The sequence below is a fragment of the Hesperophylax consimilis genome, chromosome 30 (genome assembly GCF_061612785.1).
Source record: "Hesperophylax consimilis isolate HC1 chromosome 30, BYU_Hcon_1.0, whole genome shotgun sequence".
NCBI classification, from domain to species: domain Eukaryota; kingdom Metazoa; phylum Arthropoda; class Insecta; order Trichoptera; family Limnephilidae; genus Hesperophylax; species Hesperophylax consimilis.
In genome coordinates this window covers 2,328,163-2,353,117 of record NC_142865.1, presented here as the reverse complement: position 1 = coordinate 2,353,117, position 24,955 = coordinate 2,328,163, and the positions used below count along the sequence as shown (strand labels likewise).

General features: G+C 34.7%; 1 protein-coding gene and 1 long non-coding RNA gene across 5 annotated transcripts; both read right to left on the bottom strand.

The window, feature by feature from the left end:
• Nucleotides 1–5,905: 5,905 nt before the first annotated feature.
• On the bottom strand, nt 5,906–8,729 carry LOC149409509 (uncharacterized). The gene is made up of 3 exons (XR_016305129.1): nt 7,575–8,729; nt 7,339–7,455; nt 5,906–7,106 (listed from the first exon to the last, which is right to left on the bottom strand). It is a non-coding gene; the product is annotated as an uncharacterized LOC149409509 (long non-coding RNA).
• A 5,882-nt stretch (nt 8,730–14,611) lies between these two features.
• LOC149409508 (uncharacterized) lies at nt 14,612–24,719 on the bottom strand. Of its 4 annotated transcripts, none has more exons than XM_089649658.1 (9): nt 22,836–24,719; nt 21,285–21,350; nt 20,036–21,014; nt 18,863–18,967; nt 18,613–18,774; nt 18,129–18,409; nt 17,964–18,041; nt 17,398–17,469; nt 14,612–17,143 (listed from the first exon to the last, which is right to left on the bottom strand). In XM_089649658.1, the coding sequence occupies exons 4-9, from the start codon at nt 18,955–18,957 to the stop codon at nt 16,383–16,385; spliced, it is 1,449 nt and encodes a 482-aa protein (XP_089505784.1). In that variant the 5' UTR covers nt 18,958–18,967; nt 20,036–21,014; nt 21,285–21,350; nt 22,836–24,719; the 3' UTR covers nt 14,612–16,382. The 4 variants fall into 4 exon arrangements, with proteins under 4 accessions (XP_089505784.1, XP_089505785.1, XP_089505786.1 ...); XM_089649659.1 differs by having other exon boundaries at nt 20,520–21,014; XM_089649660.1 differs by having other exon boundaries at nt 18,863–18,964; nt 20,520–21,014.
• Between the last annotated feature and the right edge of the window lie 236 nt (nt 24,720–24,955).

Below are 24,955 nucleotides of genomic sequence, written 5' to 3'. Positions count from 1 at the left end.
CTGAATCAATTCCAAAGTCACGAGGTACAGAAATGATAAATTCTCCATTGTGATTAAATTTATTCTTTGCAGTACTTGGTAGTATTATTTCGTCTATAATGGTAATCTTTTCCTTTGGGTCCACTAGAGTCGGAGTCGAACATACTGGATTGCCTAAATAAACAGTAAAAAGGTAATAATAATTTTCACATGGTGATTAGGTACTCAAATTTGACACTAGTATTGGAAGATCGAGCTGTACAATTATTGTATGCTAGCTGGCGTTTACTTAAAAAAACAAACATCCTTAATTAGTACCTACTTAAAAAAATATGAGGCAGGCATGAGAATTCAGAATAGTTTTAGAATCGAACATACCTTTTATCTCTCGCAAATCATCAATGTTTTCAGGTACAAGTAAGTATTTTGTCTTGTGCGATATTGTGTCGACTGAATCAATTCCAAAGTCACGAGGTACAGAAATGATAAATTCTCCATTGTGATTAAATTTATTCTTTGCAGTACTTGGTAGTATTATTTCGTCTATAATGGTAATCTTTTCCTTTGGGTCCACTAGAGTCGGAGTCGAACATACTGGATTGCCTAAATAAACAGTAAAAAGGTAATAATAATTTTCACATGGTGATTAGGTACTCAAATTTGACACTAGTATTGGAAGATCGAGCTGTACAATTATTGTATGCTAGCTGGCGTTTACTTAAAAAAACAAACATCCTTAATTAGTACCTACTTAAAAAAATATGAGGCTGGCATGAGAATTCAGAATAGTTTTAGAATCGAACTTACCTTTTATCTCTCGCAAATCATCAATGTTTTCAGGTACAAGGTATTTTGTCTTGTGCGATATTGTGTCGACTGAATCAATTCCAAAGTCACGAGGTACAGAAATGATAAATTCTCCATTGTGATTAAATTTATTCTTTGCAGTGCTTGGTAGTATTATTTCGTCTATAATGGTAATCTTTTCCTTTGGGTCCACTAGAGTCGGAGTCGAACATACTGGATTGCCTAAATAAACAGTAAAAAGGTAATAATAATTTTCACATGGTGATTAGGTACTCAAATTTGACACTAGTATTGGAAGATCGAGCTGTACAATTATTGTATGCTAGCTGGCGTTTACTTAAAAAAACAAACATCCTTAATTAGTACCTACTTAAAAAAATATCAGGCTGGCATGAGAATTCAGAATAGTTTTAGAATCGAACTTACCTTTTATCTCTCGCAAATCATCAATGTTTTCAGGTACAAGGTATTTTGTCTTGTGCGATATTGTGTCGACTGAATCAATTCCAAAGTCACGAGGTACAGAAATGATAAATTCTCCATTGTGATTAAATTTATTCTTTGCAGTACTTGGTAGTATTATTTCGTCTATAATGGTAATCTTTTCCTTTGGGTCCACTAGAGTCGGAGTCGAACATACTGGATTGCCTAAATAAACAGTAAAAAGGTAATAATAATTTTCACATGGTGATTAGGTACTCAAATTTGACACTAGTATTGGAAGATCGAGCTGTACAATTATTGTATGCTAGCTGGCGTTTACTTAAAAAAACAAACATCCTTAATTAGTACCTACTTAAAAAAATATGAGGCTGGCATGAGAATTCAGAATAGTTTTAGAATCGAACTTACCTTTTATCTCTCGCAAATCATCAATGTTTTCAGGTACAAGGTATTTTGTCTTGTGCGATATTGTGTCGACTGAATCAATTCCAAAGTCACGAGGTACAGAAATGATAAATTCTCCATTGTGATTAAATTTATTCTTTGCAGTGCTTGGTAGTATTATTTCGTCTATAATGGTAATCTTTTCCTTTGGGTCCACTAGAGTCGGAGTCGAACATACTGGATTGCCTAAATAAACAGTAAAAAGGTAATAATAATTTTCACATGGTGATTAGGTACTCAAATTTGACATTAGTATTGGAAGATCGAGCTGTACAATTATTGTATGCTAGCTGGCGTTTACTTAAAAAAACAAACATCCTTAATTAGTACCTACTTAAAAAAATATGAGGCTGGCATGAGAATTCAGAATAGTTTTAGAATCGAACTTACCTTTTATCTCTCGCAAATCATCAATGTTTTCAGGTACAAGGTATTTTGTCTTGTGCGATATTGTGTCGACTGAATCAATTCCAAAGTCACGAGGTACAGAAATGATAAATTCTCCATTGTGATTAAATTTATTCTTTGCAGTACTTGGTAGTATTATTTCGTCTATAATGGTAATCTTTTCCTTTGGGTCCACTAGAGTCGGAGTCGAACATACTGGATTGCCTAAATAAACAGTAAAAAGGTAATAATAATTTTCACATGGTGATTAGGTACTCAAATTTGACACTAGTATTGGAAGATCGAGCTGTACAATTATTGTATGCTAGCTGGCGTTTACTTAAAAAAACAAACATCCTTAATTAGTACCTACTTAAAAAAATATGAGGCTGGCATGAGAATTCAGAATAGTTTTAGAATCGAACTTACCTTTTATCTCTCGCAAATCATCAATGTTTTCAGGTACAAGGTATTTTGTCTTGTGCGATATTGTGTCGACTGAATCAATTCCAAAGTCACGAGGTACAGAAATGATAAATTCTCCATTGTGATTAAATTTATTCTTTGCAGTACTTGGTAGTATTATTTCGTCTATAATGGTAATCTTTTCCTTTGGGTCCACTAGAGTCGGAGTCGAACATACTGGATTGCCTAAATAAACAGTAAAAAGGTAATAATAATTTTCACATGGTGATTAGGTACTCAAATTTGACACTAGTATTGGAAGATCGAGCTGTACAATTATTGTATGCTAGCTGGCGTTTACTTAAAAAAACAAACATCCTTAATTAGTACCTACTTAAAAAAATATGAGGCTGGCATGAGAATTCAGAATAGTTTTAGAATCGAACTTACCTTTTATCTCTCGCAAATCATCAATGTTTTCAGGTACAAGTAAGTATTTTGTCTTGTGCGATATTGTGTCGACTGAATCAATTCCAAAGTCACGAGGTACAGAAATGATAAATTCTCCATTGTGATTAAATTTATTCTTTGCAGTACTTGGTAGTATTATTTCGTCTATAATGGTAATCTTTTCCTTTGGGTCCACTAGAGTCGGAGTCGAACATACTGGATTGCCTAAATAAACAGTAAAAAGGTAATAATAATTTTCACATGGTGATTAGGTACTCAAATTTGACACTAGTATTGGAAGATCGAGCTGTACAATTATTGTATGCTAGCTGGCGTTTACTTAAAAAAACAAACATCCTTAATTAGTACCTACTTAAAAAAATATGAGGCTGGCATGAGAATTCAGAATAGTTTTAGAATCGAACTTACCTTTTATCTCTCGCAAATCATCAATGTTTTCAGGTACAAGGTATTTTGTCTTGTGCGATATTGTGTCGACTGAATCAATTCCAAAGTCACGAGGTACAGAAATGATAAATTCTCCATTGTGATTAAATTTATTCTTTGCAGTACTTGGTAGTATTATTTCGTCTATAATGGTAATCTTTTCCTTTGGGTCCACTAGAGTCGGAGTCGAACATACTGGATTGCCTAAATAAACAGTAAAAAGGTAATAATAATTTTCACATGGTGATTAGGTACTCAAATTTGACACTAGTATTGGAAGATCGAGCTGTACAATTATTGTATGCTAGCTGGCGTTTACTTAAAAAAACAAACATCCTTAATTAGTACCTACTTAAAAAAATATGAGGCTGGCATGAGAATTCAGAATAGTTTTAGAATCGAACTTACCTTTTATCTCTCGCAAATCATCAATGTTTTCAGGTACAAGTAAGTATTTTGTCTTGTGCGATATTGTGTCGACTGAATCAATTCCAAAGTCACGAGGTACAGAAATGATAAATTCTCCATTGTGATTAAATTTATTCTTTGCAGTACTTGGTAGTATTATTTCGTCTATAATGGTAATCTTTTCCTTTGGGTCCACTAGAGTCGGAGTCGAACATACTGGATTGCCTAAATAAACAGTAAAAAGGTAATAATAATTTTCACATGGTGATTAGGTACTCAAATTTGACACTAGTATTGGAAGATCGAGCTGTACAATTATTGTATGCTAGCTGGCGTTTACTTAAAAAAAAACAACCTTAACAGCCATTAACCAGCGGCATTTTCAACTTGCGATCCTGCCTTTGCAACTGTATATAGCGGTTCCGATGAGAAAGATTGATTATTCTCTGTACCAATTTTTTTTAATTATAACTCGATATCCACTTTATTTAATTCAAAATTTGCTTTAACATATACATGCATTCAAGTAAGCAATAAAAACTGCTCAAACTCGTGATGATTAATTTCTTAATATTGTGTACTTCTTGTAAGTATTTTTTGATGATTAGTATTTATGATTTTTCAATAATGTCTAAGCAAATTAAGTGTGTAAAAAAATCTGAAATATTTTAGTGTGTAAGACCGTAAATAAATAGACAAACTGAGGTATTTTCGTCACAAAAAACATACTCGGATTTTTTTTTTAATAATTTTATTTGAACTAAAATTTTGAAACTGAGCTTTACTAGATAATTTATCGATTTATAAATCTAAATGATTGTACGGTATGAAATATGTCTTGAATAATAAGGTTTGCCTTTTGAAAATTAACAAATCTGCGCATCGACCGGCAGTATAACTTTTTTATTATTAAAAAAAATTTAACTCTTTCAAAATTTTAAACTGAGTTTCACTAGATAAAATAACAATCTTTCGTATTCAAATTACTTTTTTTTGGTCAAAATACGTCTAGAATTTGATTTAAAAAGGACTAATTTTCGGTATTCTCTGGTAAAGCCCTCTTAATTAGTAATTACTTAAAAAAATATGAGGCTGGCATGAGAATTCAGAATAGTTTTAGAATCGAACTTACCTTTTATCTCTCGCAAATCATCAATGTTTTCAGGTACAAGTAAGTTTTTTGTCTTGTGCGATATTGTATCAACTGAGTCAAAATGGCAAGGTAGAGATATGATTAATTCTCCATTTTGATTAAATTTGTGCTTTGCATTACTTGGGGACACAACTTTTCCCCAATACCATCGGCCACCTTTCCACAAGGCTTGTGTACGTACACCAATTACAGGAGTTCTTGTTAAGGTTGCAAGAACATTATCCTCAAACAAAAATTGCAACTTTGCACCATCATTATCACCTAAAAGAACATTATTGAAGTATGAATTTTAAATTTCTACCATCAGAGATTCCCAAAGATAATAATAATTACCGTAAACATGCTTGGTTTGCCTTGCCATGGCATTTATACAGTATTATTTATATATTATAATTCTAACTGTAATTACACCATTATCCTTACGCTTAATAGGTTCAAATAAATAGTTTGTAAATATTTCCCTAACCGCCGCACTTTTAGGCACATATTATGGAAATTATACTTCGTTTCTTCTGAATTACTAGATTAACGGTAAACTTTTAAAAGAATTTATTTTATTGTAGAAAAAATGAAAGAAAAAATCGTTTCACTTCTTTTGAAGTGTCTCATTTTCTCGCTTTAAAAACGGCTATTTTACGACTACTTAACGACTACCACACAGAATACACTTACTACCAAAAAACGTTTTTAGTTTCTTAGTTTGAGTTTATACGTGAACCTATTTTAAAAAAAAAATGTTCTAAGTTCTTACTTTATTTAGTAATCTAGATTTAGGAATGTAAAAATAGTATTGTTTATTATTGTTTGTTATAGTTGTTTAATTGACATGATGTTAAGGTTATTGAAAAATCACTTCTAATTCTTACAGAGCCTTTCAGTGTAATTTTCATGATGGCTTTTTTGATTTTAATTAGTGAATTTAGAATATTATCATTTGTACTGCCTCATCCGATAATATCATAATCAACAGTGAATGAGACTTTTGAAAATTTTTTTTTTTTAAATTTATAATATGAATAACTAATGTGTTTAGCCCATTTTATATTTTGATAAATTTTTGCACCTAGATACGTTATATAATCAAAATTTGACATTAAGAATTTGCTAACGATGAGTTTTCAGGTTCAGGTTTCCTTTGGAGTTTCTTTATTGAACGGGTTGAACAAAAACTCATTCCGGAAAGGAAAACATTTTATGGGAACATTAGAAAGGCACAATTTAATTTAATGGGAACATTAGAAAGGCACAATTTAATTTAATGGAAACATTAGAAAGGCACAATTTAATTTAATGGGAACATTAGAAAGGCACAATTTAATTTAATGGGAACATTAGAAAGGCACAATTTAATTTAATGGGAACATTAGAAAGGCACAATTTAATTTAATGGGAACATTAGAAAGGCACAATTTAATGGGAACATTAGAAAGGCACAATTTAATTTAATGGGAACATTAGAAAGGCACAATTTAATTTAATGGGAACATTAGAAAGGCACAGAGAAACCTAATAGAATGACTTGCAAATCCTGATACAGGAAAAATATCTTGGGCTGTGCGTTGATAAGCACAACATTTAAAAAGCATATTACACATGATATCAAAGATAAAATCACCCCATCACATTTAAATTACTTGGCTGAAATCTGGGGAAAAGCACTTGAAATGTACATAAATGAATTACAGGTAATACAAAACAAGGTAATCAAAAAACTATTTTACTACATATCACAAAAAATCATATAGGGAAACAAAACTGTTAACAACATTAAGAAAACTATATGAATATACAAATTAAATTGTACACATAATGAAAGTAGATAGTATTAGTTATGGAAGTGCGTAGTGATGATGTGACTTCTTACACGTCTTCCTTCAGCAAGACGTGTCCTTGAAAGTTCTGACTCTTCTCTATGGTTATCATGCTCATGGATGCGAGTTAATCTCCGCATATTGTGCAGCACAACGCACCAATTGATTATGTGATGAGCTCGTTTGGGTTCATACATAAGTATTCGCTGGGCAGACAGACACCATGTTCCAAGTTCCTTTCAGAACTCCAAAACACCTCTCCACAGCTGACCGAGCTCTACAGTGAGCGTCGGTGTACCTTTTCTCACTGTCAATGGCTGAATTTGGAATGGGTGTCATCAGCCATGGTTCCAACGGGTAGCCTGTATCTCCTGTTAAGTGCAAAAATATTAAAATGAAAATTAATTTTTGTTTTAATTGCTTTTAGAACCAAAAGTAATGATGTATTTTTCCATTTTTTGTTTTTTATATCGAATAAATATATCAAAATCTCTGGAGAGATTATAATTTTTCCTATTCTATGTGGAGAGGAGACAATGTTAATTGTTGTGAACTAATAAAAAAAATATACTATTTACTACATGTCCAATGACTTATTTTTACCTATTAGCCAAGTTTTCCTTTCTCCTCTTTCATGCCACAGCTCCATAATGCGACGAGGTGGAGAATTGGCCCAAATCTGGCTATCGTGCCGCGTTCCCGGATATCTCGGGCTCACGTCTAAAATGATAAGGTTTGGATCACAAATCTGAAATGTTCATTTTTTAAATTACAATATTAGGACTTTTTCACACATATGAAAGTAGGTACACAAAGAATGGTCCGAATCAAGGGCTTACCATTTGCACATTTAAGGAGTGATTCCCATGATGATTTAAGTAAATCTCTTCCTGATCTGCAGGAGCGATTATTGATGTGTGGGTGCAATCAATCGCTCCTATAGTCCCAGGAAAAGGATTATCTGATTGCTCAAATAATAGCCTAGCTTTCTGCCTTTCTGCAGCAGTTGTAGGAAATTTGACCCACGTTATCGTTAATGTTTGGCTGATAGCCGATGAAACATTCTGAATGCATCGGCTAACTGATGACTGGCTGATTGCCAAGCCCCATTCGTGGCCTATACCTCGCTGGTATAGGCTGCATACACCGCATAGAATCTTACTGCAGTAAGTACCTGTAAGTATAAATATCAGTCATGAATACCATACCTCGGATTAAATAATAGTTATGTTTATTAAATGTAGCACCGACCTGTGATTGGACAGACAAGCCATGTCTTCTTTTAGGTTGTAGGGTTGTAGGTTGTAGGTAATGAATTAATTAGGAAATGGGCAATTTCCATCTCTTAATCATGTTTACAGTAAAAACTTACGATAATATGAAGTTTTCTTTTGTTTAAATTACACTAATATCACTATAATCGTCACTAAGTCCGCCAATCAATGCTTTGCTAATCGACTTTGCTGGTCGACCGGTCTCCATAAAACATGCTAGCGTTAACTCGTTTAAGGATAGGATTTTAAATGACAGGAGCTGTCAAGGAGAGAATGGGAATCGCAATTTTCAAAATAGAAGGTGAATTCCATTCGTAGAAAAATGCGTTAATATTAAGGTAAGGCGAGGATTATTGTCGTTAAAAAGAACGTGAATCGCGGTCCAGGGATATTATTCCGTATTTATGTTGATGGCATATCCGTTACATAACAATATTATGATTTAATAACATAATTAACATATCCTACGTGAAATAACCCAACTTTTGGCGCCGGCACAAAACAAACATTTTCAAACAGTAATGCACTGACAGAAAGATATTTTAAGATAGTTCCATGTTATGAACTTCATAATAACACATATTATTAAAAAAACTGAAGAAAAAGACACGAAATAACAATTAAAAACGTAAATATCTTAACTAAAAATATATCAAATCTCAACTAAAACCACAGCTGCTTAAAGAAATTTCCATTTCTTTACCATAAGGTTATATTAAAATACTCCTTGAACTAAAAACTATTGCTAATTTAGCAGATTTAAAAAAAATTAAGATTTTAAAAACATAATAAGGAAACCTAACCTTTTTGCCTTTTGCACCTAATGAGGTTTTTATAAATTTTATCATTACATATTCCTAAATGTTAATTCTTAATTTAATTTTTGAGAGGTGTAAACAAAGTTTATTATTTTCATAATTTTGTAATTTTTTTTAATAGATTTTTCTTTTTCATTCAACAATTTAAAACAAGAGTTAAGTTTCTGGGTAGGTTGTCTAAAGAAAAAGTGGAGTGTAGTCTAGGTATTGTAATAATATTACATTTAATCTAATAAATAAATGAAATTGCTCGGTTTTAGGTCAAATTGTTGATAAATTTTATTAGGAGACAATAATTTTTTGGTAAACAATAAAATTTATCAATAAAGTGGCCTAAAACCAAGTATTTTCATTTAATTTATTTAAAATGTCAATTCACAATGTGTTTGGGAAAATCATAGGAAATGCTTTGATAAAGTTACCACCTTTTGAAGTCCTTCAACATTATTAGGATAAACAGCGATATCTACACCCGATGGTAAATTCCCTAATAAAACGGTAAGGTTGGTGGAGATCGACTGACGTTTATTTAGTTTATAGATACATCATAGATGGAGCTAGTCACACATATTAATTTTGTTATATAATTCTAACACCCTCTCGTAACAAAATAAACTAAATACCATTCTAACAAAACAATATTATGAAAATGGATTTAAATTTCCGATATGCCCATTGAACTTAAAATTTTTTGATGTTTATTTGAACAAAGACTTTTCGTTAACAAGTCAGCTGGCATATTGGAAGTTGACACATATTCAAGCATAACTTTATTATCAAATACACATTCTCTGACAAAGTGATGTCGTGCATCAATGTGCTTGGTGCGTTTATGAAACAGTGGATTAACAGACAAATTAATAGAACTTTGACTGTCACTATATAAACATACCGGTGTATTTTTATGTATTTCTATCATATCAGATAATAAGTTATTTAAGTAAATAGCCTCTTTGCAAGCTTCGGATAGAGCCATATATTCTGCTTCAGTACTAGACAAGGCAACTGTTCTTTGCTTTCTAGATTCATAAGATATAACACATCCTGACATTATGAAGCAGAACCCAGTATATGACCTTCTATCTAAGGTACATGATGCCCAATCAGCATCTACAAAACCATGTAAAGAATAATCACTTTTCTTATAAACTAAAGCATAGCTTTTGGTTTTTTGTAGATATTTTAACAATCTTTTTAAATGTTTCCAATGAGTTTCATTTTAACAGCTATTATACTGACTTAGGTAACTTACGCTGTACGCAATGTCTGGTCTTGTCAACACAGATAACGCCAAAAAGCATACTCTGTTGTACTTTTGTGTGATGAGATGGAAGATGAAATACAAGTCTTAGAATGTCAAGACTGTGCAGCTTCTAGAGGTTAGTTGAACTGTATGTGGCTATATTGGTTTCTCTCCTCTAACCTCTACACTCTTCTACCCTATGGAGATGTGGGGAAGAGCAAACTCTTGTGTGATGTAACAAACACAGAATCATTGCGAGGGTCTCTGCCAGCTACCTGTTGACAAATAATTTCTAACATGGCTCCATAGGAGAAGTGAAGAACCAGCGTCGACTGTTATTGGAGAAAATCAAAGTTATCGTGTGTCGGAACCTCCCAAAAGTTCATTCTGGCATCCCAAGTAATGGAGATTTCCTGGCAGCAGTACTCCGGCAGAGTCTTAAGGAGGGGCTTCGATGCCAACTGACTCAACTTCACATGGATCCGAAGCCCACCGACTGTTTGTCCATGCACAGGATGATTTCTGCTTTTAAGAAAGCGTACAAGTGCTACAGATTTCATCAATTTTATTACATGTGATCTAAATATTCCTCCAAATATCTTCGAGGAAGTTTTTTCATTAACAAGAAAGCAGGCTAACTGTCCGTTATGGTACGAAATGCGATATGGCAGAATGACTGCATCCAAACTATACGAGGCAGCTAACTGCAAAACATTGGATGGAACATTGACTGAAGTCATCTTAGGGGCAGCCAAGATTCCAGACACAAAGGCTATGCAAGGCTTTTAGAACCTTTGGTGTTAAAGGTACTAGCAAACCAACTGGGACACAAATATAAAGAATGTGGTTTGAAAATCAGTTGCAAATTACCAATTATCGGCGGCTCCCCTGATGATTATATTGTTGAGGTCAAGTGTCCAGTCAAACATAGTACAATGAAAAATTACTTTTTTGGGGGTGTTGTTGCCAGAAAGTATTATGCACAAATGCAAATACAAATGTTCGTACTGAACAAATTCAAGGGAGTGTTTTGTGTTGCTGAACCCAACTTTGAATCATCTGGCAAAATAAATGTTTTCCACGTCGATTACGATGAAGAATTCTGTGTCGAAGCTATTTATAAAGCCATGCTGTTTTGGTCCCGAGCTATATTTCCTGTACAAATGTATAGGTATACATTATTTGAAATAAATCACTGCACTACACTCGCTTCTTTATTCATAATAATACATGATTATCCACTGGAGCGACAGAGAGAATAATGAAAAATAGCTTCACTTGCTCGCCACCTTTGAAAGTTAATTTGGAAAAATTTCCGACCACATTAAAAAAATCATTACTCCATATTTGTATATAATAATAATAATAATAATAATAAAAACGTTTATTTGACAATAATTTTTTACATGTTTGCATATAGTTTGTACACATACATTTAGATGATTATATTGTCAAAAGGGCAACTGCTCAGCTGTACATTCCGGATTTCTCCGGGAATGTAGCTGGTTTTCAGCAGTGCCTTTAATATAATGTGTTATAAATCGATAAATACAAATTTCTTTAAAATAAAATAAAATATAAATTCAGGATTAAATTTACATAAAATACATAGATAAAAATAAAAAAAAATAATAATCACAAGTAGGTGTCCCTTTCATTTTAAATTCGATCAATGATGATGTTGTGCGGTTGACTGTGCTGTCAGCAACCATTCGCTGCAGAGCTTCTTAAAGCACTGCAACGATGTTGTTGTTCGAATAGGCAGTGGTATTTTATTCCAAAGTTTTGACGATGAGTAGCTAAAACTACCCTCAAAAACAGCAGTTTTATGTTTGGGGAGAGCAAGTAAATGGTCTCTTTGGCGTGTACTATGTGCATGTGAGTCACGGGACCACTGCAGTCTGTCAAACAGATAGGAAGGAACCTTTGAATTCATCAAGTTGAACAGTTGACACATTTGATGTAACTTCCTTCTGTTCGACATATTCAGTATTCGATGCCGATAGAGGTAAGGCGAGATATGCTCGCGTCTCGGGACATTATAGCAATATCGGACACATGCATTTTGGACTCGTTGTACTTGTTTTTGGGTTTTTTTCAATAAAGATGGACCGTAAACTGAGTCTCCATAGTCCAATATTGAGAGAACAAGACTATCAGTAATAATCTTGCGTAGTTTCACTGATATGTTATCTCTTATATTGTACAATAGACGAAGCCTCGAGTAGCACCACTGTGACCTGTTTTTAACATGTTCATCATACCTCAATCTACCGTCCACCATTATTCCAAGGTTGCGCGCAGCATCAACAAAGGGAACGGTGGTTTCATGTATTTTTACAACATGTCCTCCATTTTTTACGCATGATATTTTTTGCTTAGTTCCCATTAATAAAGCAACAGTTTTTTGAGGATTGAGAAGTAACGCGTGCTCCTTTGCCCAACTGCAAACTCTACGTAGGTCACCATTTACCATATCCACTGCCACATGAGTTTTACTTACGTCAAACGATAAATATAGTTGTGTGTCATCAGCATACATGTGCGAACCACAGTGTTCAATAGATTGCATCATGTCAGCGGTATATATAGCAAAAAGCAATGGCCCTAGTATCGATCCCTGGGGTACCCCTCTTGTTATTATAATGTCAGATGAATATTTTAGAGTCCCATTACTATCCTTGCAAACTGTGCGCTGAGTTCTATCTTTGAAGTAATTTTGAAACCATTTTATTGCTTCATCGTCAAAACCAAAGTAACGCAACTTTGCAATAAGTAATGGAATGCTCAGTAAGTCAAATGCCTTAGAGAAGTCCAGCAGAACTAGTATCGAGGCTTTGCCTGCATCAGTGGAGGCAAGAATATCATCTGTAATACATTGCAGAGCTGTTGTAGTGCTGTGGCCTTTACGAAACCCCGATTGATGACGAGGTATAATCCCGCATGTTTCAGCGTAGACTACTGTTTGCTCAAACACAACTTTTTCGAGTACCTTGGATAATGCTGGTAATATGCTAATCGGTCTGAGATCACTAATACTTGAAATTGGTTTCTTTTTCGGAATTGGTGTGACTAAACCATTTTTCCACAGTGCTGGAACTATACCTGTCCGTAACGATTGGTTAATAATGGTTGTTATAGTGCTGAGTGCATACGGAAGTATGAGTTTAATCATTGAGATACTTATTTTATCGCAACCGATAGCGTTTGATTTGATAGTATGAATGTGTTTTGATATTGTAGTTTCATCAACTATTTGAAGTGAAAATGATTTTGCTATAGAGTGATTTTGTGTATTATAATGGTTGACTAAAATTGGACTATGTTCTAGATTTTGACTGTGATTAATAAAATGATTATTTATGGCTTCTGGGTCATTTAAATGTGTTGGTATATCTCCGACTTTGTCTTTAACGTGAAGGCAATTTTCTAAAGATTTCCAGAGTTTTTTTGAGTCATGTACATTATTATTGATGTTATATTCAAAAAATGCTTTTTTTTCTCTTTTCATGGAAGAGGTTACTAGATTTCGTAATTGTTTATAATAAGTGTAGTGTGAGTCTAATTTTGATTTTAAATACCTGATATACGCGCGATCTCGAATTTTCATCATATATTTAATGACATCTGTTATCCAAGGTTTGTGTTTGTCTTTAATGGTTTTTTTTATATGTAAACATATAAAAAAAATATACTGCTATGTAGCCAATAAACTCACCTATATTTTATTAATTATTTTGTATTTGTATAATTGATAGAAAAATTATAAAAAAATCGTAAACTTTGTAAATGCGCGAATTTTGTGCGTGAGTATATTTGAAATTGCCGCCAGTGGATATTTTGAATATTCACATTGAATATTTTCTACGTTTTATGTTCTCTATGACCTGTTCTACAACCACAAATCCAAATATATACTAGAAAATCATTTTTTATATGCTGACATCAAGATAAAAATAATTTGTGAAAATTATTTTGTGTTATTTGGTACGTGAACCTGTTAAATTTGAATGAACTAAATTATGATATTTTATACATTTACCACAAAGAAGTGGTACTACATTAGGAAGATACATTAACTGTTTACAATTACCAATAAGAATAACTGCCTTTGCTTTATTTAAATCATTTGATCGTTTTATACAGATAGCCTATTTCACGATGTCAAAATCAGAGTGCTGCTTTTTAAATAATTGTGACTGAGAACTGGAGATTTTTATCCATGTTTTTGTGTTTCGTGATAGAACAAGAAACAAAGATTTTAAAAAATCCCATATCATAGGAATAAGCTTTGCCAATCTTTCAGGATATACTTTGTAATTTGATAAAATCCTGTGGAATTCTGCCATTTTGTTTGGGAAAATACAGGTCGATACATACCGGATAAATTATAATAGCTAAAATGATGGTGATGATTAAACCTTATATATCAAACCTATTGTATCAGCGTCGATCGGCAAATAAAATTTAGTGATATTTTTTTTATCTAAAAGTTGGAAATCTAAAGAAAAATAGTGGAGAGGAAAATAATTGAGGGAACAAATAATTGATTTATTTATTTATTTACGCCCTAATGGGCTTTTACATTAATTAAATTAAAATTACAGTTGTATAATTACAATGGTAGTTATGTTGGTTTTTGTCAGTAAATCAATACATTTAGCCTCGCTCTAGACTCTAGAGTGATACTCTCAGTATCGCTCTGGTGAGAGTCCACCATTCAGATTTAAACATTGCTTGAAATGGCTTAGTTTTGTACAAGAAGTGACTAGATCTAAAAAAGCCTCTTTACAGAAAAATTAACAAAATATATAATTAAGACGTAAAAATAAAACTAGTGTGATTTGAGATTTTCATGGCCAAAAGTATTAACATGATTTGTTTTTGGGGTGTTATGCCGTGTCGCGCTACCTCCTTCTATAACTAACGCTGCCCAAAACGTTACAGATACAAAAGGTACAGCGAGACGGCATAACACCTCAAAAACAAATCATGTTGATAAAACAAGTTATTTAATGTGTACAATAGCAGGAAAGAATGAGAATACCTATGCATTTTTTAATATGTATATTTTAATGATCAGAATTGAAATATACATATTAAATGTCCACCAAACCTTATCAGATAGAACTCGTACCTTTGGGTCCTTTGTCGTTTTAACATTTTTATGAGATGTAAAAAGAAATGACTTGGTCCTGTCATCCAGGCCATCGTTATTGATGTCCAAAGAAAGTTCATTAAATTTATAAATTATAATTTCACAACTAAAAACAAGAAAAGAAAAATAAAATAAAAAAACCCTCAGTTATTCAATATGGAGAGTGGGGTGGTGTGATATGGGACCATACAATCATTGCATAATCCCACATCACACACGTCACATTTTTTTGTAGTTCGTTTGGTAATTTTTTTAATTGAACACCACACACAATTCAACGTTGGCCCGCTATGGACCGAGAAGTGGTTGCCTTCCAGGACAGTACGCAGAATCTTTCCTTGAGCTATTTGGCCAATGATCACAGTCGGAGTCAGGTTAATTTCCCTGTGACAGAACAGCTGAAGGAGATTCCTCGCAACCTCACTCCTAAATTTTCGATGCAAAATGCATTTATTTTCCTTGCGGAGCATTCTGCACCGAAACACTTAGTAGTCTCCTGAAAAGCTTCTTGTACCAGACCATGTTTCGCTGTCGTTCAACGGGGTAGCCTGCCAAAAGCTGATCCTTTCTGTCAACTCCCCCCATTACCTTGTTATAGTCTAGTACAATTTGGGGTTTGTATTTCCAAGCCCCAAACTTTTCAACTGCCCCGATTTCTGCTTTATGGTAGGTGGACAACATACTTACCAAGCTTTGTCCAACCAAACCATAACATTGAGGTCCCCGCAGTTCGAGTTTACGAGCTCACCTTCCTTCAGTTTTGATTTGAGATTGGACTTTAATATATTGGGCACAAATTCTCGGTTCAACCGCAATGTGCCCATGCAATCCATCCCACTTCTTTTGAGGCATCGCGCTAATAATGGACTATTGTAAAAATTGTCCATTATTAGCGTGTACCCTTTGTTAAACAGAGGGCTGGCCAAATCGTATACTATCTTTGCAGTGGCCCCAACTGGGCAGATATTGTGAGCACCAGAAAAGTTGGCTCGTGTCATGTCTTCCGTTATGTCGTCTTCCGTCATGTCTTCCTGGTCTGGATTTGTCGATTCTGTCTGACTGGAAATGGTCTTCCCCGTATAAATTTGGAATTTCCAAAGATAGCCAGACGTGGACTCACAAAGCTCGTAAGACTTTATACCCGAGCCTGCCGCTTAAGATTTGATCATCTGGACGAATCCCAAACGGCCTTTATAGCGGAGTAAGGATTCATCTAGAGAGATGTCTTGCTCGGGCAGGTATAAACTCTCAAACTTATGGGAGAGGTGGTCCAAGACAGGCTGAATCTTTTGTAACCTTCGCACAGATAACGGTACATCAGAAGAGGGAGTTTCATTGTTGGTGAAGTGAAGGAATTTTTTTATTAGAAGAAAACGATTATAGCCCATGGTTTTGCTGAAATAAGGCATGGCGGTGACGTCAATTGAAAAGAAGAAGTCTTTTTCAACGGGAAGGGGACAAATACCTTGATGCATTAGAAGTGCCAAGAATATGTACATTTCCTCTTTATTCGTGGGAGCCCATCTATTGATACGCGCATAGCGCTTGAATTGGGTTAGCGCAATGTGTTGTTCTGCATACCTGTTAGTCTCTCTTACGATCAGTTCAACGAAATCGGCATCGAAGATTTTAAGAAAGGCATCCACAGGTTTGCCCATTTCGTCGGTATTGAAAGTTGGTCCCGGCGTACCTGTGAATATCTCCCTTATCCCATTAAAATGTGAGATATCGCTGGACCAATCGAAAGAGTAACTATCAGATGGCAGAATCGAACGCATTGCCTCTCTATCTACCTGGTCTTGTCTTAGGTCTACGGCCATACCGGGCTTAAGTGCATTGTTCATACGATGATAAGGTTTTGGTGGCATGCATAAGTTATCCTCGTCGACGTCGCTCCCTTCGTCCAGATCCGTTTCTAAAACAACAGAAAACACAAATTAACTTAGCATTTCTACTTACTACATTAAACTAGTACTTACTCCCTTTGGTACAACGCTTTAAGATAATGAACTCTTGGCTCGATCAAGTTAATCAAATACTTGAGGCGCGCAATGTCAGAATAACACAAGGGCAGGTATAAATGAGTTTCAATGAAGAAAAGAGTGTGGCGGTCCATCCTCTGCCTACCCGTGTAGCGAAATGGCGTTGTTAGTTAGTTTTATAACTTACGGTCTTCAAATGCCGACTGATCATGATGAAGAGATGCAGCTTCAAATTCACCCGCTCTGTCCATGCCTGGGTCTGAAATGTATATAACACAAATTGATTTAATGTGTCTTTATTTCAATTACGGAACGCCTCTGATATGACGTTTTAAAACAATAATCTCACTGTTTCTAAACACAGACACTTCCTGGCAGAACGGCACGTCCACCCACAGCTATCTATGGTAGCCATGCTCCAGAGAGTGACGCCCCACTGGCGTTCCCCATTCCACGATTTTCAAGCAATGTTCAATTCTGAATAGTGGGCTCTCACCAGAGCGATACTGAAAGTATCGCTCTAGAGCGAGGCACAATAAAACTATGTATTGATTTACTTAAATTATGAGAAAAACCAATATAAATTGAATATTTGAGGCGGGCTATGTCAGAATAGCACAAGGGGAGGAACGGATGAGTTTGAATGAAGAAGAGAGTGTGTGTGTGCCAAAACCAAGTTGTATGGCGGTCCATCCTCTGCCTACCCGTGTAGGGAAATGGCGTGAAGGTTAGTTAGTTAGTTTTATAACTTACGGTTTTCAAGTGCCGACTCATCATAATAGAGAGTTGCAGCTTGAACGTCACCAGTCCCCGTTCCGTCCATGCCTGGCTCTGAAATGTACAAAACATAAATTGATTTAATATATCTATATTTCAATTACGGAACGCCTCTGGTAAGATGTATTAAAAAAAACTCACCGTTTCCAAACGCAGACACTTCCTGGCAGAACGGCACTTCCACCCACAGCTCTCTATGGTAGCCATGCTCCAGAGAGAGATCGCCCCACTGGCGTTCCCCATCCCGCGATGTCCCAGGTAACGGCTCTGGAGAAGTCGCCCGCGTTGGCACAGCGGGAGCCGTTGCTTGGGTCGTTGTGACAGCTTGCTCGTTGGACAACCACGGTGGGGGAATAGGCGATGGCAGCGTTGAAGGCGTGCCCTGTGAAAAGGGACACGCTACTCTCTCCGGAGATGGAATTCTGAAAACATATACATAAATCATATGAATCGTTGTCATTCACACGTGAAACAGTAAATAAAAAACAATAAGAATTGGAATAGCGCTGATTTTACTGCATGTGCATAATGCACAGAGCGCTGATCCAACCAACTCTCACGGTGGCGGAAAGCTCTCAGGGAAAAAAAATAATATTGTGTAATGCATCTAAAGACGATAACTTACTTTCGTTTAGCTTTTCTTGCAGGCGCGGTGGGGAGCAAAATCCGCGCCGCCTGATTCTTAAATTTACGGTTTTCCAGCTCCAGTTGGAAAGAAGCAGGCAGGGCCTTAACGTCCTTTAGGGCCCTGACGCGATCTTCCCGCACCATAACCAGAGCAGGGTCACTGTTAAAATAAACTAAAATATATGATGAGCTCTACCCCTTATCCACAGCAAAAAAAACCTTCTTTAAAAACATTAAAAAATACTAACACTCCAGACCGAGCTGCCAGTGCTGCTCCACGTTGGCTTCCACGTCCAGCTCGTACAGCCCCCCTCCCTCTGCCTCTTCCTCTGCCTCTCTGCATCGGTACACTTCTAATTAAAAATATTTCATGTAGATTTTATATTTTGAATCAAATCATAGATTTTTATATATCTTATCATATAAAAAAATAGATATTTATACATGGATTGTGGAACACTTTCTTGTGGATTATTGGCTCTGTAGAAATTTGAAATAAGTAAATAAATTAATTAATTACAAAACGAAACGAAATAATCCCATATTCATTGTGTGATGGTAACTTTACATTAAATTTCATCTAATAAATTTCCGATTTTTTCTACATTTCTACTGAGTTATAAAATTACAAATATCTGGAGAAAAAATGACCACACCTAAATAAAATTTATAATTATCTCTTGGTAATGAATCATTCTAATAGAAAAACACTATTTCAAATACACAAGTGGAGTAATTAGGAATTGAATTGCAAATTAATAACTTAAAAAACCTAACCCCGCCAGAAATCATAGTTTTGTATCGAAAATATGCTAAAAAAACCCGTTTTTTTAATCAAAGGAGTTGAAAACACATTAATAATTGAATCACGATTACACTAATATATATTATGGCGTTAAAACGCAAAAAACACAATCACTTAAGGCATTTTAAAAGATGTGTAAATATAACCGATTTCTCAAAACAGTTTCGCCTCGAAGGTAAAAATTTTGGAATAAACTGTCACATTTAAACCGCCAAATATTTCTTCCAGAAGCATCTATGGATAATCGGTGTTGCCATAGATGAAGCCAATTTTACCAGCTTTACAACGGAATAAATTATTGGCCAGGGACTGGTAAATAATATTATATTTAATTTTTACGAGTGGTACGTAATAAACGTCGAATAATTCGACATGCTCAATATTAGAAGAAAAAAAAAACGTCGAATTATTCGACATGTTCGCTCCAGTGGATAAACTTTAAGTAAAAGCTCCAACATATGTTTTTATAAAAAACACATACTGGCGCTATAATTACATAATATTATACACTTTAGACTTATTCTATATACATTACATGAAGGATAAACAAAATTACACTGGTACATATTATGAATATTTATATTCAAGTGAAAGTTAATATGATAATGAAGCGCACATAACATTTTAAACTAAGCATTAGCGTAGAGCACAAAACACTAAAAGACTAATAATATTAATAAGACTAATATGACAAATTATTGGTTTTTGTAGATTTATGAGTCCACATGCAATCATAACAATATGGTCAACTTGTTGAGTCAAATGGAAGTCTATACAAGAATGTGGCTTTAGAATATTATACTCTCTGAGCCGGCTTATTACACGTTCAACGTGTATACGCAGTGCTGCTATTTGCTTGGATAACTTCACCTCTCTTTTAGTGCTATTTACACCTGTAACAACACTTGGTGGATGCACAAGTTGACAATGTTTGCCTTCTAAAATAGTAGCTAGTTGCTTAAAACCTCTATCATTATAGCTTGTTGGGAGTATTCTGAACCAGATGCCGATTCCGAGGCAGAACTGTCTGGCTGAAGAGTGACATGCTTTAGTTGTACGTTCTTGGTATTTTTATTATGCTTCACAGGAGAAGTACTTACGTCACGAGTAGTTAAACACTTGATTGGACCCCTACTGTGTTCTTTTCCTGTATTTGTCAATTTACTTTTGAATTTCTTTTTCAAATTGCATTGAATGGCTTTCGAATCAGTTGCGTTCTCAACTATCAAAATGTGAAAGTTTTCTTCGGAGCTTGATGTATCTTGTGGTCCATCCACATGTTGAAGTATTTGGAGTCCAGAGCATTGAGGCTTCTCGAGAGGAAACGACACTTCCAGTTCAACCTAGTCTTGAGGTTGATTGATGATCTGTTGTGGCACAGACTCATCCACATCAGACAGGCAAGGAGACATTGGCTCGAGACTTGCAACAAACACTTCACCGCCTTTAGATGAGCTTGGATGCTGATCCACCACATTGAGTAGATCTCGCCCATCAGCTCCAATTTGACATTCAAATTTATGAGGAATGGTTCCTTTTTTTAAAAGCACCCTTTTACTTAGATGTTGGGGCCATTTCCGAGCATCCACGCTTAACTGAAAATAAAAATACAACTTATCAAGAGACATTGTATTTATTCAATACAAACATAACAATGCAAATATAATAAGTATCTTCATTTGAGAATAGCCTGCAAAAGTGTAACAATATTGTAATGTGTGTAGGCTTGTTGTCACTAGGTAATAGACCCACCTACTCAACCTACTGTACTGTTCAGCAAACTATTCGTGAAGCATGCAACAAAGAAAAATATGTATTTTTTAAATATTGTGTTCAAACAATAATATTGTAAAAAATATACTTACATTAAAATGATCTTCACAGACATATCGTACGGTTTTATTTGACAGTTCACACCCAATTGACTGGACCTATGAATTGGAATATACCATTGTTTTCTAATTGCTGAAATTCGCGGTACAACGAAAAATCTTTTGTCCTTAGTAGTCGCCCAAGTATTTGGGCACAAAGGAACCATACAATATTTAAAATTATTTTTACGATCCCGGATCCTACGCTTACTACACGAATCCATGTTTAATTAAATAACAAAACAGTAACAAAACGCAGCGTTAGAATTGGAAGTACTTCGTTTTGACATGACAGATATTATTCAGAAGTGACAGATGTTATGATGTGAAAATCGTACAGATTATCCTTCCGTGGCGGCTGTCTTAGAGGTATAATGGTGATGGTCCTGATTTTAACAAAATCAAATTTTATATTATATTATTATGAGTTTATGAGTACAAGAATAATTTAAATCGCAACATTTGGATAATATCAAACAAGAGGTACAATATCAAGTTATATGTTATATAACTAGAATGTGCAGCTTAAAAATAGTCTCATTGCAAAAACAAAAACCAACCTTGGTACATATATAATATATAGGTACTTCGACCAACTAAATATATTTTATGAGAACCTTCTTTATACTTGTTTATATATTTCATATTGTTGATAAACCTTCCCCTTTAATTCATTTAATTTTATTTACATTAGGTTTTATTGTAAAATATTTGGATTTAGTGACTGAACATTATAATCGTATATATTCACCAATCCTATAATATTGTGTATAAGTATATTTATATTATATGTCATCTCATTTAATATGGCAGACTGAGATTGCAATATCCTCCCAGTACTGCTGGAATAAAACTTTAAATAAATTAATAAGGATTAATGATCAATAAGAAGGTTCAAGGAAAAAAATATTTATGAGATGTAATATTTTTGGTATGCCTCGTTATTCTCCTCTGCCATTCGTGTGAAATGCGTCGGTTTTTTTTAAAAATGTTTTTGGGCTATGTAATTATTTTGTTTTCGCACCCATAAATTATGTTCCGTCTTTCCGGTTTATGAAAAAATGGTCCGATTTTTCGGATTAAAATTTTCAAAAATCGCTATGGTTTCAAAAATACGATTAAAAAAAAAAAAATACAGAATGTCTTAGAATATTTGCCTAAACCGGAAAATAAAATAAAAAAAAATGGGGTGCAAGAGGCCTATTATATTTTAAATTGTGAATTTGAATTTCAACAAATTTTTTTTGTAATCCTACATCTAGAGGTAATTCGTTAAACCATTTCACTCCATTATATTTATAAAATGTTTGGGCTGTGGTGGTTTTGTAGCACGGGGAGGTTATAGAACCTTGCATATTTGGTATGTCGCTGTTTGAAAAAAAGTATTTGGTTTTCGTTGTTGAAAGGATCTTTATGAAATTATAAAAGTGATGTTTTTTTTTTAAATGATTAGCAGAAAAGTTACTTTAAATTCTATAAATAATCTGATGGTGGGGTAATCACACGTCTTATTTAAAATTGAATTTATTATAGTCCGGTTCTAACCTTATTTCTGTCGTTAGTTGATTAAACCACACCACTCCAGTGTAATTAGGATTATTGATAAGAGAAAGAATACACTCCTTCTATTTGCTGTGGAAATCCGCCTTCTGGAATTATTGTGTTCAATTTGGTCATCTGTCATATCATATTGTATTCGTCCCCCAGCATTTCGATCACTTAGTAAATTTCCTTCCCCCATTGGAACATTCCGAAATTCGACCAATTCTGGAAAAATATCGTCCACATTACTTTTAGCCAAAGTTATTAAATTGAAGTAATCTGAAAACAAAATATTTCTTTTAAGGGGTTATATACAGTCAGGAGGCCCCAAAAAAAAAGGGATTTTTCAAGAATTTTTCATTACATTCATCCCAGTTTCGCCTGGCGACTTCCAAGTGACTGATTTCCCTTCCATTGGTCGAGAGATAGACTGCGAGATTTTGCCAATGTTCAATATGGAAATCTCTGGACCAAATAACCCTTCGAGGGCATTTTCTTCCTTGTCGAAGGAACGTTCTAAGGCGAACGCAGCGGCAAGTGGAGCACTGGTAGGAGCAGTCTTGAACGATGTGGTAGTGGTCGTGTTGCTGTGGTTTGACACGATGAAGATCGATCCTCCGAAAATTCTGCTACTTTGGAAATCGCCTCTTGAAAAATGTCGATCTCCTTCTGGGACATAACTGAATGGTACAATGTCATGAACAATTCTTTGCCCGTTAGCCTTTTGATAAATCCTGCCCAAGACAAAGTCTGCAAAGTCGCTTTTGACTTTACTAAATGGGTCACCTCCTTGGTCAACATTTTAAGTGCATTGGAGCACTTAAAATGTTGACCATTCCATTTTTAACGCAAAATCTAATACATATTCTTTGATCCGTTTTTTTCAAAAGTAAAAACGAAGAACACACAAAAACTTGACTAACCTTTCCATTTGTCAAAAACAAACTACTAATCCAAAATGCCTGATAATGCTAACATATGATAAACATATGTGTACCAACATAACAAAAAAAAAATCGATAATCGAATGTACACAGCGCGCGAAAATTCAAAATTCACCTTTTCTTTTGAACAAACCTCGTATATATATTGATTAGATATTGTGTGATACTCTTCAAAGCAGGGATCAGCACAGAGAAGCATTTTGCAGGTAGGACACCAAAACTGCGCTACTTTTCTCCTCTTCTCGCGTTTTGTCGTTTGAGAGCAAACATGACAACTTCTATACTTGCTTGTTTGTCGTCCTGCTTGTGGAACAGGCATGTTGTGCCTTTCAATTAGCTTCGTAATCACGGCATCTTGAAATTGTGGAAGTGTCGGTCGTTTACCTGTTACGGTTAAAAAAACTCCGTGGGAATTCAACACGATCATGTCAATCATGTGGAAGTCCAGCTTTCTATACCATTTACTGCTTTTTCGCACACACTCAACAGAACTGATTAGTGAATCGCTACGATCTACCGCACCCACATTTGGGTGTTTTTTATCGGCTCATTGGTAGCCCAATCGTTTCTTTCCTGATTCCTCCATGTTATCTTTATGTTGGGTCGTCAACATGTCTCTTGTCTCGCCACTTGAGGGCCATCATGTTTTCGGAATGGTTTCACCCAATTTCAAATTAGGAAAAGTAGGAAGCCACACTTTTTTTCATGAAGAACTTGCTAAAGTTTCGGGCTTGTGCTTCGGACCAATTGTCTATCCATAGGGACCTTTGTTTACAAAATCTGTCATCAATACCACCGCACCAGAAATGCCAATTTTATACACATCTTCAATATCGGTGTTTTTTCCTGCATATATAATGAAATCTATAATATATCCAGTTTCAACATCACACATTATAAACAATTTTATACCAAAGCGGTGCCTCTTGGGAGGAATATATTGTTTGATTGACAATCTTCCCTTCCAAAGGACAAGACTCTCATCAATGCAGAGATGTTAAATTTTTCTCTGACATGTTGAATAAACATTCTAACATTGTAGAGTTTGTCAGTTTTGTCAGCCTTGCAGAAGTGCAGCATACTATAAATTAGTAGATGGGAAGTTGTGTATGGGTTTGTTGACCAGTATTCATGAATATTACATTTGACATTTCGCGCCATCAACATGGTTATTGCTAA